At 46.1% G+C, this 13,675-nt stretch overlaps 1 protein-coding gene across 20 annotated transcripts in view; it reads right to left on the reverse strand.

Annotated features, from left to right (window-relative positions):
- The window catches only part of MAGI1 (membrane associated guanylate kinase, WW and PDZ domain containing 1), a 590,782-nt gene extending 581,334 nt beyond the window's left edge, over window positions 1-9,448 (reverse strand). For 8 of the 20 annotated variants that reach the window (XM_019757182.3, XM_019757186.3, XM_019757181.3 and 5 more), the window contains exon 1: window positions 8,655-9,107. In XM_019757182.3, coding sequence (XP_019612741.3) covers window positions 8,655-8,967 — 313 coding nt within the window. In that variant the 5' untranslated portion in view covers window positions 8,968-9,107. Of the gene's footprint in view, window positions 1-8,654 lie in introns of all 20 variants that reach the window. The other 12 variants (XM_019757197.3, XM_074313247.2, XM_074313246.2 and 9 more) reach the window with 5 other exon arrangements.
- Between the last annotated feature and the right edge of the window lie 4,227 nt (window positions 9,449-13,675).

Below are 13,675 nucleotides of genomic sequence, written 5' to 3' on the forward strand. Positions count from 1 at the left end.
GCCTGGAGGACAGGATAAAATACCTGACCTCTCCAGCTAATTTCCTCATAGCTAAAAAGAGAACGACATCACCTACCCAGGTACAACCCTAAACCTGGTCTGTCTGACATGTGAGAAGATCAACAAATTAAGGTATAATTATTGGTTTCCCACTCCTAACTTGGATTCCCAGTCTCAACCATAAAGTTAGACCTTAGAGCAGGGTTTCTCAGTCGCAGCCTTATTGCCATTTGGGGCTAATAATTCTCTGTGTAGGGCTGTACGCTGCATTGTAGGATGTTTAGCAGCATCCCTGGCCTCTATTCCCTAAATGTCAGCATCACTCCCCTATCCTCAGTCATAACAACCAAAAAATGTTTCCAGACATTGTCACCTGTCCCTTGGGGGGCAAAATCTCCCCCGTTGAGAACCACTTCTTTAGATGAACTCATTGTTGGGTTTCCATTTCTCAACTGAAAATGATCACAACTGCTATTATGTAGGTATTTCAGTAAGCACTACTTAGGTGCCAAGCAAAGGACTAAGTGTTTTGCATACATGTTCCCATTTAATCCTCACAACCACACTATGAGGTAGGTATTATTCTCACTTTCAACTGGAGGAATTAAGGTTCTGGGAGGTTAACATGCCCATGGTCACTCAGCTGAGAAGTGGCAGAGCCTGGATTTGTACCCAACCAGTCTCATAACACCAAGCTCCACTACCTCCCCAGCCATTCCTGATCTGGGAGCCCAGGTAGGGTGCCAGGAAGATCAGAGGACCTCAGTGTCACGTTCTCAAGGATTATCCTTGCTGGTCCGGCCTGTCCAGGACCCCCAGGAAATAGGGAGAGGACCTGTCCTTCCTCCACGCCTGTCTGTAACCTGGGGCCTGGTGATAGTCATTAGAATCAACTGTCACCAGTGACAATGTGGGAGAAGTTCAGGAAGCTCAGGCCTCCACCTACGCATGGTGAGGTCTAGAAGTTTCCTGCTTACTTGTCTGAACTAATCCAGCCCCAGCCTTTTAAAAAAGCAGCATCTGAATCATGCAGAAAAATGAGGGCTTTTTCAAGACTTGAAAACTCTCCAGGGAACTGTGTACCACAATCTCCATCTCTCAAGAGATTCTTCTCTTCCAAGTGCTTTCAAACAGGGAACGTTGAAATGATAACAGAAGCCAACATTTATTGAGCACTCACTATGTGCTTGGCCCTGTGCCATGTGGTTTCCTTAAATCTCCTCATTTTATTCCTCCATCCGCCCTAGGAAGTAGGTGCCATTATTATCCCCATTTTCACAGGGAGAAATTCTGGCGCAAAGAGGTGCAGCCTCTCACCCTGGGTCATGCAGCTAACAAGCGAAAAAGCCTGCCTTCTAACCCAGGCTGGCCTGAATCCAAAACCTGTGAATCCACAACACATCAAGAAACTGGTACTCACGGAACACCTTACAAGCAGCACTGCACTCCTGCTAACACTGTATATTGCAATAATTCTGAAACATGGCTTATAATCGGGGAATAATTGCCTTTTAATTGCACCATCAAGCCACTGTCCATAAAGAGCTTCGAATCGTGTCTCATAATGGGCTGAAAGATTAGCCTGATCATGGAAAACATAACTGCATCCCATTAAAGGTGCACCAAGTGCTCTGCAGGCAGTAATGGTGGGTTGACACCTCAGCTGTGAGTGTAATTCTCTTATGTAACTCACTGTCATGACACTGGAGATGGTAACAGAATGTCTATGCACACAACTGACGGTACCCAGAAGACCCTCTCACAGCTCATCTGAGGCTGAGAGAGTTTGCAAGGTTCCCTGAATGACTCAACACGGTACTGCCCTCAATCCGTGATATGAAGACCAACTGCAGCAGGCTAGCAATGCTCATTGTCTTCAAGAACATTCCTACACTCATCAGCTAAACTCTACTTAGCCCCAGTCAGAGACTGCAAACGTCAAACCCTTATCAAGTTTAACATGATCCATCACAAATTACCTAAATGGTCAGACTTTCAAATATCGGAATGTTCAGAGGCAACAAAGCTCAGGAGAGATTTATTCTAATTCTAAATTTGACAGTGGATGTTCAACAAATACTTGAGCAACGACCATGCCCCAGGCACTATTCTCAGCACTTGGGAGGCAGCAGGCAAATTACATTTCTAATTTTGCTACATGCCTTCAGAAAAGTTGACATCCAGAAGACATCGGAGCCTCCTTAGGACATTTTACTATAAAGCAGAAGTCAATGATAGGTGTGTCCTTGACATCCACGGGGGCTCAGCTATGGAAAAACCAAAACAAATTCACAAGAAATGCTCGTGGAAGCAGACATCCATAGGGATGCAGTAACACAAAGCTCCAGTGGTTACCAGGGATTGTTCAAGGATACAGATCTCACCGTATGAGCTGCATGAAGACAGACAGGAACGCAGTAACCTACTTGTTTAGGATGGGAATGTCAGCCCTTAACGAATTTGACAGCCTTTATTTTCAGTGTATACAAAATCAGTATATCCTGTTACACATATATACAAACTCAAGGAAGAGACCACTAACATCAGATACCAGTGTTCTGCATTAAATAACCATCGTTTATAAAGCAATATCCTTCATGTAAACCCTTGTGGTAAGGAGATGTCAGAATGTTTTCGCTTATAAACCACTTAATTCCCCTTGGTGGATATCATCAATTCTACCATCCAAAACTAGCTGGAGAATAAATGCCAAAAACGCAGTGAGCCAACTGTATGCTGTTGCATCATAAGGTCAAGTTAATCTATTTTTAAATAACACAGCCATTGGCAAAGACTGGCCACTGGAAACAATGCACAAGTTGGGTTGCCTGTCCTTGCATTAATTTTTATAAAAGCTGTGGAATGTTCCAAAGTATAACCTAAAAATAGCCTTCGGAGAGTGGTCTTTTGGCACCAAGAACAAAAACAGATTGATTTTTGAAAGTTTAAGTTAAAAAAAAAAAGACATGAACACAAAACACAATTTAAGAGCAAATAAAAGGACAAAAATCAGACTTTTCTGTAGCAAACATCTGATTTGCGGTTAGCTTTGAACACAGAGAGACGATGCTACAAGAAAACGGGGGTGAAATGTCATTCTTAGGGATCTGAACATAGAGCAGGTCCCTCATCAACAGAAAAGATAAACCCCTTATCATCCTGCCTGCTAAACGTCTGAAATTTCACTTCTTAAGCTCCAGTCAGTCAATAGGCAGAAACACTTAAATGTAATTCATTAAGCCTTGTTGGTCATTTATTTATTTATAGTTCAGTATAAATTAGACACAGCGAATCAACTGAATGGAAGATCTGGTGATGAGAAAATGAACACATTATGATCCTAAATGAGAAGAAGTGAAAAATGAATAGGGTGAAAGGGGGAAGAGAGGTTGCAGATGGTCTGGTATGTGCTCATCATCTGAGGAAGAAGTGACACTGCAAAATTCATTCAGGCATCCAACACATTTTAGCGTGCGCCTAGGATTTGCCAAGTACTATTTTAGGCACTGGAAAATCGAGAGGTGAACAAGTGAAGAAAGCCTGTTTTCATGGCCCTTACGTTCTAGTGGGAGGGGAGACAGACAACAAAGAAGAAACAAAAGGTAATGTGAGGGGCCGGCCCTGTGGCTCAGGCGGTTAGAGCTCCATGCTCTTAATTCCAAAGGCTGCTGGTTCGATTCCCACATGGGCCAGTGGGCCCTCAACCACAAGGCTGCCAGTTCAATTCCTGGACTCCCGCAAGGGATGGTGGGCAGCGCCCCCTGCGACTAGCAATGGCAACTGGACCTGGAGCTGAGCTGCGCCCTCCACAACTAAGATTGAAAGGACAACAACTTGACTTGGAAAAAGTCCTGGAAGTACACACTGTTCCCCAATAAAGTCCTGTTCCCCTTCCCCAATAAAATCTTATTAAAAAAACAAAAAGAAGGTAATGTGAAATTGTGACAAGACTATGGAAGACACAAAACTGGACGAGGGGACAGCACATGGCTCAGGGAGCAATTTTAGAAGGGTTCAGGGGTCAGCGGAGTGCTGGGGCCTCCTCAGACTGGCTCTGGAGAACTGATTACATGCAAATCTTCCCACCTTCAGTTACGCTACAAATCAGGGTCCCCCCCCCCCACCAGAGCTGGTTGTTAAGCACTTAGCAGCACACCACCCAGCATACCCCCAGGTGAGGAGCTCAATGACAGTCTGTCTGAATAGACACTGAGGAGAGGAGTCAATCTTGTGACCATCTAGGGGGAAGGAAAAGCAAGTCCAGAGACCCTGAAGCAGAGTTCCTGGGAAACCAAGAAAGACAAGGCACAGTGTTTTAAAACGGACAACAGAATTATTTTGTTACAGAACTGTTGTCATATATTCCAATTCGTCAAAATAAACACATAACATCAAAACAAAGAAAGGCACAAGAACTATATTCAATCGTCTGTGGTCATAATTCCCTCCTACAGTGAGGGAAGGGCCTGGTGGTGGTGTGGTTTTTTAATTGTGTCTTATTTATTGTCTCCATTCTGTCTCAAAAAAAAAAGTGGAAGGACACTTTTGGTTCCTGGGTAATTTGCAAAACCACAAAAGACACCTACTAAAATATGTAAGCATGACTTATAATATTACCAGTTTGGGAATCTACAATCACACCATTTTAAACTTTTGAAGTCTGGGTTATTCATGGAATCGCTGCATTTTGAGTGCAAAAGACCCGAAGGGGCACACCCACTTATTTTGGGCATAAAGAAACTAGGCCCAAAGAGGGTGACTGCAGGTGACAACAGTACCAGCTGGCATACATGGAACCCAGGTCACCTGCAAAAGCACCCCCAGGAGTTTCAGAATCGGGAAGGTGAGGCCTGGGGATTTGCATGCCTAACCAGTTCCCAGGTGAGGCTAACACCACTGATCTGAGGACCCTACTTTGAGACCCACTGACCTAGGAATTAGGAGTATGGGTTTTGGAATCCAACACAGCTGAGTTCCAGTTCTACTTCTGCCACTTGTATGACCCTTGGAAAAGCCACCCAAACTCTCTGCACCTCATTTTCTGACATCCAAGTCCCAGTATGAGGAATAAAGAATGAAATTGCCCACAAAACACTACCTTAGCCAAGGGACTGGCACATTCTAAAGCAACTGCTTAATAAATACTAGCTACATCCCATAGCAAAGTTTCCTTAATTACTTTTATTTCTTTTTCCACATACACTAGAATGGCTAAAATTCAAACGACAGACAAGATCTAACACTGGCAAAGATATGGAGCAGCTTTATTCATACAGCTGTTGTTCAATAGCAAAAAAACGATCAACAGTCCAAATATCCATTGATGAGCAAAACATAAACAAACTGGTACATGTATACAATGGAGTACTATTCAACAATAAGAAAGAACAATGAGGAACACAACAATATTAAACCTCCAAAATATTTTGTTGAGTGAAAAACGACAGACACAAAAGAGTACATACTGCATTATTTCATTTATTTGAACTTCAATAATAGGCAAAACTAATCCATGGTGAAAGGAATCAAACAGCCTTTGCTTCTGGAGAAGGTGGTGGGAACTGACTGGAAAGGGACACGAGGGGAATTTCTCAAGTGATAGAAATGTTCTATATCTTGATTTGGGTGAAGGTAGCATGAGCATATGCATTGGTCCAAACCCATCAAACTATAACTGAAGATCTGTGCATTTCACTATAGGTACTTATATGCTTATAAAGTATGCATATATGCTTTATTACATATATAAAATAACATACTTTATATAGCCTACATAGGTATATGTAAATTTTTTCAGGCACCTTGTGGCAAAAGACTATGGTTCTCCATTTAAAATGAACCAACTCCAACCTGGTAGATCCACTTAGCTTGATTCCTTCCCAGTCCAGTCCTGCTTCATATAATACCATTTGCTACAGACTATTTTGGTCTGTGCATCTTTCCAGAGAGCTGCCATGAGATGGAAACAGCAGAATTTTCTCCCACAAGGAGACCGTGACATTTCCATACAGACAGCACCCAGAGTGACCCATGTCCCTGGGAGTGGCTAGCTCAGGGTGCAGACAACACAAAAGTAACACTTTCCTTTACCATGTACCAAGTACGAGCCTATCTAACATGAGTAAAACACAGAAATGAAGACACAGTAAGAGCAGTTCTGTCATGTAATTTAAATAATATTCTCGATATAAAAGAGGGAACAGAAGACCAGTGAAATGCTTTCTAGTGCCATCTTTCTGTAATGAAGATGTTAGAAGAGCTAACAGTGCCCGTAATTATCACATGAAATAGTAGCTTTCACTTTTAGTGTATTCCAGCCCATTCAAGTGTCCCCATCCACGTCTTTATTCTGTCCCACTACAAGTAGAACAAGTATATTTACACACACGCACACTCACCTGCTATGAACATTCCTGTACAGCACACAGAATCGTTCTGGGTGAAGAGAAATAACATAACACTTGGAGACACTACAGTTTCCTTCCAACCCAGAGGTGTCTGATTCCAAACACACTTGATTATCTAACCAACCCCTCCTAAATTCCACGATGAGGCGGCCCTGGGACAATGCCTCCCAGATCTTCGAAAACTGGTAGGAGGAAGAGGTTCAGCCCCACACAGCACCTTGTGTTGCACACTCAAAACAAGCCCCCACACAGGACCCATTAAACACAAGCAGATCCCTCACTAGATGATACCCCTGGCTGTCCTTCCTCCAGCCCTTTCTCCAAAATGCCCCTGACCTGAGACCTTAAGCTGCTCCCATCAAATGTAGTATTTTCTCTACAGTTCTACCAAGTCCTGATAATCCAGGTACCAGCATTAAATTCATAATCCAGTTTCCTGACACTAAAAGCTAGACCTAGAAATAACTAATTCTCGAATTCAATTTAAATATAACAATAGCTACTCTTTATTGAGCACTTACTACTATGTGCCAGGCACTGTTCTGAATACTTTCCACTTATCAGCTTATGTAACACCCTCAAGAAAGCCAGTTTACAGATGAGGACACATTCGCACAGTGAGGCTAGGTATTGAGCCTTAAGCAAAGCCAGAGGAGATATGCAATGAATGAAGCACAGTCTCTCCCCTTAACTAGTTTACCACCTGGTATGGAAATGAGGGGAGTGATCTAACTCACAGTTAGATTTAGATCACTAGCTGGATGCTTGGAGGGCTTCTTGGAGGAGGTATCCAAGTGAACAATGAGGACATAAATGGAAGGAGCTTTCTATACCTGTGCATCTGCCCCTCAGCTCCCAAAGCTAAAAGGCCTGTATATTCCCCTCTGGTTCCCTCCTCCCTGTCCCCTAACAGGCTTGTTTCCAAGACAGGACCAGCCTAGCCCTGCCCAGCCCTTTTTTCCTTTGATCCATTCCTCCAACTGCTGTTGCCCTTCCAGACCAGGAGGCACACATGGGAACTTTTCACCACCCTGGACTTTGCCACCTCTTCCAGTGCTTTCTTGGGAGAGAAACTGCATCATGGCACTTGGTAGTATAAGGCCTCCCTTTAAGGGAATGGAGTCCTTTTCTGTTGGACTGATACAGGGACACCCCCTTCCTTGCCTACACCTGCGATGAAAGGGACTCCCCACCACCAGCAGCCAAAGGAGAGGCCATCCCTGCTCTACAGACTTTGGTGAGTCATTTGCTTCCACTCCCTCCTCCCACAAGGGTCAGTGCCCCCACCTCTCCCTCCTCAGTGCTTCAGGCTCTGCAGCAAGGGCTGGAACCCTCAGTTTAGTATCATGTGACCTTGGCCAAGTAACTTAACCAATGTCAGACCCAGTTTCCTTATCTGTAATACGGGCTTTATAAAAACAACTCATTCTCAGAATTGTGAATCAGAACAAGGTAGTGCAAGGGACGCATTTTACATAGTCTGGCACGTAGTAAGCTAACAATGAATAGTAACTATCATCACCAATAATGAAACGGCGATGCGGGTGGTAGTGATGTTGGTGGCAGCATAAACTTGGGCTTAATTCAGGCTAAAAGAGAAATACACTTCCTTTCCCTCCGCCCCCCACCCCCTCCCCGCCTCCCAAGCCTGGGGCTGAGCCACACGGTGGAGACGTGCATCATCCATTTGCGGGGTGAATGCAGGCTCTTTAGGCGGCTGGCTTAGGAACCGTCACGTCCGAACCCACCTGGAGGGTTACGGGGTTAAAGGCCATTTTCTGATGGAGTAGGTCCAAAAACCATAAACCCTCTCCTCACTCATACCCATTCTCCAGGTCTGGAAACAGACCAGTGGCAAAACAACACAGCACTGCGTCTGCAGCATCACTCCCCCAAGGAGCCAGGCGAGCCTCCACTTGGCCTCAGCCTCAATCCTCCCAACTCTCCTCCAGGAGCAGGCGAAGCTGCGCTGCACTTGGTGACTGAGATAACAGGTTGGCAAATCAGGCCTGGAAAAAGTCTCCCCGCTACCCGGAGCAAATCCAATTCCCTCCTCCCAACGCAGGTGGGCAAACAACCCGCAACCTCTCCACAACTTTGTGTATTTCACCACGACAGGGCGCACGGTCTCAATTTCCCCTCTAAGCTGCGCTCGCGGGAGAAAAGCGGGAAATTGAGATGGGAGTGGGGGCGACCCGCAGGCCGCTCCCCTTTTCTGGGCGCCTCCGGAGGCGCGTCCCGTCTTACCTTGTCTGACGGCTTTGAAGGTGACGGCCTCCTTGCAGCTGTCGATGACTCCCAGCACGTCATAGCGGGGCAAGCCCGACACCCGGATCCCCTGCACCTCCAGAAGCAGCTGCCCCTCGCCCAGCCTAGGGCCCTCGCCGCCGCCGGGAAGCCCCGTCGCCTCGGCCGTTGCCACGGCTCCGACATAAGGAAACTCCCCGTTCTCCGCGCCCCCCAGCACCGTCACCTCCAGCTCGCCCTGGGGTCCCCGCTTCACGGTGCATTCGTGAACCTTGCTAGTCCAGTGGTTCTTCTTCTGGATCACTTTCGACATGACGAGTTACACCCCTCCTACCCCCAAAAAAAATAAATAAAATGAGACAGGTGCCCCCCGCAGCACAAGCCCCCAGTCCCCGCTGGTTCATGGGAGAGACATCTTCCCAAAAATAACGCCACGGGAGAGAGAAACTTGGTAGCCTCACTCCCCTGCACACACTCGCGCACTCAAGCCATCATAAAACAAACTTTCTGGGCTTCCCCGCGAGCCCTGCACTGGCGCCCACGAGCTTTGTTTGCATTCCGGTGCTTCTGGGTCCACGTTCCAGCGCCCGACCGTGCTCTCCCGGACCAGAGTCCACTCTGCGCCGCTTGGGTTTTGGTGGTTTGTTGTTTTTTTTTCCTTCCTTCCTTTCTTTCTTGCCTCTTAGAAATGCGGAATCTCCTCTTTACCTCCCGCCTGGCTCGCCTCTCCGCTGGCGGGCTGTTCCTGAGGGTGAGGGAAGCCCTTCCAGCCAGTTGCTGGGAGCCCTGGAGACGCGGTAGCGGAGCGGGGGTGGGGGTAACAGGAGGGAAGTGCCTGCGGCCCCTTTAAGCAGATACAAAGGCTCAGCTTGTTTTGTTACAGTTCATTCTATTCCGCGCCGCGGAGCGCAGCGACCGGCGAGAGAAAACGCACGCGCATGCGCCCCTTGGTCTCCAGTCGGCCGGCCCGCCCCGTCCCTCCTTCCCAAAGGGAGAGATTCCAATGTGCTTCCCGTTGGGTCCTAAAACCGACATTTATGGAGAAGACAAGTTACTCCCTTTCAATCACCCTTCTTATTCCTGCTTTTCTTTCAATGCCTTAGACGCAGCAAATCCCTTTGGAGCTAGGGGAAAGCGCACGTGTTTTACTCCAACTGTTTGCAACTTTTGAAACATGGGCAATCTGGGTTTGGCATTTTAAAACCATTTTAAACAGGTAGGGGCTGGGGAGGCTCACACACTCACCCTCGCGCTCACACTCACGCACACACGCACGCACTCAACGCCGGCCTAAGCCGCCTAATCGCCCTTGGCCAGTGGCTGGCCACGCTGTCGGTCACTCAGCCCAGCTTGTCTACCGCCCCCACCCCTACTCCGCCGCATTTCCCTCTGATTCCCCTGTGCGGGACCCGAGACTGATGTCTGCCCCGCGCCGGCAGTGAGCCGGCAGGTTCGGGTCCTGGAGTGGAGCTGGCCAGTGTCTCTGGGACCCTGGGGAGGGGGGCGGTGGGTGCCTCCTGATGCCCCATCTGGGATCCCTGTGAGCGTCACACGCTCCCACACACACTTACCCGTACCCTTAAACTGTGGAGCCAACGTTTTAGGACACAGAAAACTGTAAGCGAGGGAAAGAAGCCAACAAATTACAGGGGTTTCGGAGCTTCAACATAGAAGGGCTTTTTAACTGCCCTTCCAGCAACCCTTCCAGCAAAGACTTCTGGAGTCAGTCATCTATCCCGGGCTCAAGTTCCTGGCTGAGCGGGAAGCCTGCGGACCTGCCCCGGGGCCAGGAGATAAGGATCACCCCCACGTCTGGGATCTGCACCCGCGTCCTGGCGCCCGCGAGGGCGAGGGCGAGGGCGTGGGCGCGGGCGCGGCAGCCACCTCTCGGAATTCGCAGCCCCAGAGCCGGTGCTGCCTCCGGCGCCCTCCGGGGACTGGGGATAGCCGAGCGTTTGTCCTGGCTAGGTTTAGGAAGGAGCTCGGGAGATGCCGACAGAAAGAAGACCCTACACCCAGAAGGCTGCCCTCCGAATACTCCCGAAATCAGCCTGGGCGCTAGAGTCCCCCAAGCAATTTTTTTTTCCTTAGTGATTTATAACTTGTTTGTTCTGCTTTGGTCACAGGAGAGATTCCAAGTGCTAAATAAGGAAGATGAGTGGAAGGGACTCAGGAAAGATGGATGCCAGCTGCGGCCAGGGTTGAGATCTGGCCTCTGGGTTTAACTTGAATAAGCTCCGTGACCCTCAGAGCCTTAGTTTCTCCCCTGAGTATAACAATACCTCGCAATGTACTTGGGAGTATTACATAGGTGAACACTTGTAAAATGCCCAGCTTGTCAAGTGAATACTTGTAAAATGACATATAATAAAAACTTATACTAGTAGTAGTAGTAGTAGTAGTAGCAGTAGTATTTGGAAAGAGAATTAGGAAATCGTTTGGGGTTTCAAGTTAGATGATGATGATAATTCCTGCTCTCCTTTCTAATCTTAAAATACATAGGCACACGTTTAAATATTTTTAAAGCACTCTTTGGAGAGTGCTATCTAAGCTAATAAAAATAAGAGGAGAATATTGATGCTTCTCTCTAGGGATATCCAGAACTGAAAATCCCCTTGCCTTGTAGTATTTGTGAAAGAAGACAGTAGCCAATTATCCTTGACTCTTCTTGGTGAGGGAAACTTCATCTCCATTCTCTTTTCTCAGAAGCAATCAGTTTATCTCACACTTGACTGAATCAAAACGAGTGGGAGCTTCAAAACGTTCCTTTTCAAACGCAAACAATGATCCAGCCCATCAGAATCCCAGGACTTTTAGGCTTCCCCTGAAGTGGTGCTGGTACATAACATTGAGGACCACAGGTCTAGCATCTCTATTCCTGAGCATCACAGACCCTTTTGGAGAATAAACCTGTAGTCCATATCTTCCTATAGAGTATAAGTTCCAGGGGGGTAGGGAACTTTGGCATTTAGGTTTGCTGATGTATTCCCAGTTCCTAGAACAGTGCCTGCTACCTAGTTAATGCACAACTATTTGTTGAATGGACATTTTTGCATACCATGTTAGAAATGGAGTCACTGAGTCCCCTACAAATCACTAGTAAGCTTTACCTTGTGTGTTACCCCACTTGCCCACTCCATATTCTAGTAGTCTGATTGCTTGCCAAGAATTTCCCCACCTGCCTAGAATCAGGGGCCTCTTCCTACCTCCCCATTCAACTCTTGCTCCCACCTGGAGAAGTCCGAAGGATGGGCAAAACCAAGTATTGTGTGTTTCATCCCACTGCAGCAGCACCATCTCCCCTCTCCAGGATTCCAGGTGTCCCGCAGCTGGGAAGGGAAAAGTACTTGGAATTTAGCACACTTCAGATTTTAGATGTGGAATAGCCCCAAGAAAAGAAGGGATACCTGAGTGCACAGGATGGAGAGACGTGTAGAGAGATATTGTATTCCAAGAACATAAGTATTTTGAACCTCTAAAGCAGCTAAGACCACCAATTTCCAGGAACTAAGTTTATGATGTTCCCAAACTCTCCTCCTCTGACCTTTTTTGTCTACTGTATTTCACCTGGTCCAGTTCCTGTACCCCAGACTGGAAGCAACTTCAAGGCAGAAATTATCTATCCTATCCAACCTTTGAATCCTCAGCACCTAAACCCATGCCTTTCGTGGAGTGTGCACCATACACATTTGTTAAATGAAGACATGGATGAAGTGTGACACTAAACTGCAGAATATGTGACCTTTGTTGCAAAGCCTTTTTAGATTTGGTGGCTGGAGCCAAGGTATTTATTTCTTGAAAGAGCTTATAATTATCTCATTTTGAAGTAGATTTTTCTTGAAGAGATGTAAAGTGGGATCCTCGTGTTCTGGCTTCTTTCACGTAGAATATGACTTTGATAATACATTCCAAGAGGGAAAAATAATGCTATAAAATACCTCACTTTGAGATTTACCATGTGTGCCTGGATAGCTATGTGCATTATTTTATCTAATCATCACAACCTTGTGAAGTAGGTGTGACCTGATTTTACATAAATGACCTTGATTTTACAATCGAGGAAAGTGAAGTTAGGGAAGTACAGAAACTTGCTCAACAGCTTAGAAGTGGTAAAGCTAGGATGTGAACCCAGAGGCATGACCCAAACCCCAAAAACCCATGCTCAGAACCACTGCACTAAGAGAGTGTAGGATGTGGCCAACTGCCATTTAGTATAGTTGGGTAACAGCATTGTTTTTGGCTCCTGCATCTGCCACATAGTGTGGGCTCACTAATTAAGTCACCCTCCCATTTCTTCCCTTTAATCTGAAGGAATACAGTGTTCCATTCTGGAATCCAATCTCCAGTTCCCCATCTGTGGGCTCTGAAGATTGGATAATTTACTGAAATGTAACGAGGATTAATTTGTAAACATTTCTAAAGTGTTTGGAGATCTGTGGGCTGTGGTACAGGTGATGTGCCAAACATCCTTATACTGTTATTGTGTTAGCATTTCAACAACGAACTCTTAATAAACACAGTAGATTCAAATGAGACCTAAACTGTAACACAATAAACTCTATACAAAGTAAGATCTTATTTTCATATACCTAGTTCCACTAAAGGGGGGGGGGGGGAACTCATGAATATAAAATCTTCATGTCTTCTCTTTTTCCCAAATAGATTTCTTCCCAAAGTTTTCCAGTTGTGATTAAAGAAATTTATAATTGCAGTGCAAGTGGTATTTTACATCACTTTTCTGAAAACGTGAGGATGCGAAATAAGTGGTCAGCTATGGGGCAAAGAAGAACATATAACTTGGTTATCTTTTAATTTCTGAAAAATACCATCAAGAGGCATATGTTATAGATATCAATACTAGTATAAATGCTTTGTACGTATTCAGTAAGGTAACTGATGATTTAGAGCAACAAAGGAGGTTGAAGCCATTAGTTCAGGTAGCAGGTAAATGGCAGTGAGGGCCATTTTCCTAGTCATCTCTTCCTGGTGGCATTTTTATGATTCACTTGATAACCTGCTCT

The sequence above is a fragment of the Rhinolophus sinicus genome, chromosome 5 (genome assembly GCF_057876585.1).
Source record: "Rhinolophus sinicus isolate RSI-liver-muscle chromosome 5, RSI-T2T, whole genome shotgun sequence".
NCBI lineage: Eukaryota > Metazoa > Chordata > Mammalia > Chiroptera > Rhinolophidae > Rhinolophus > Rhinolophus sinicus.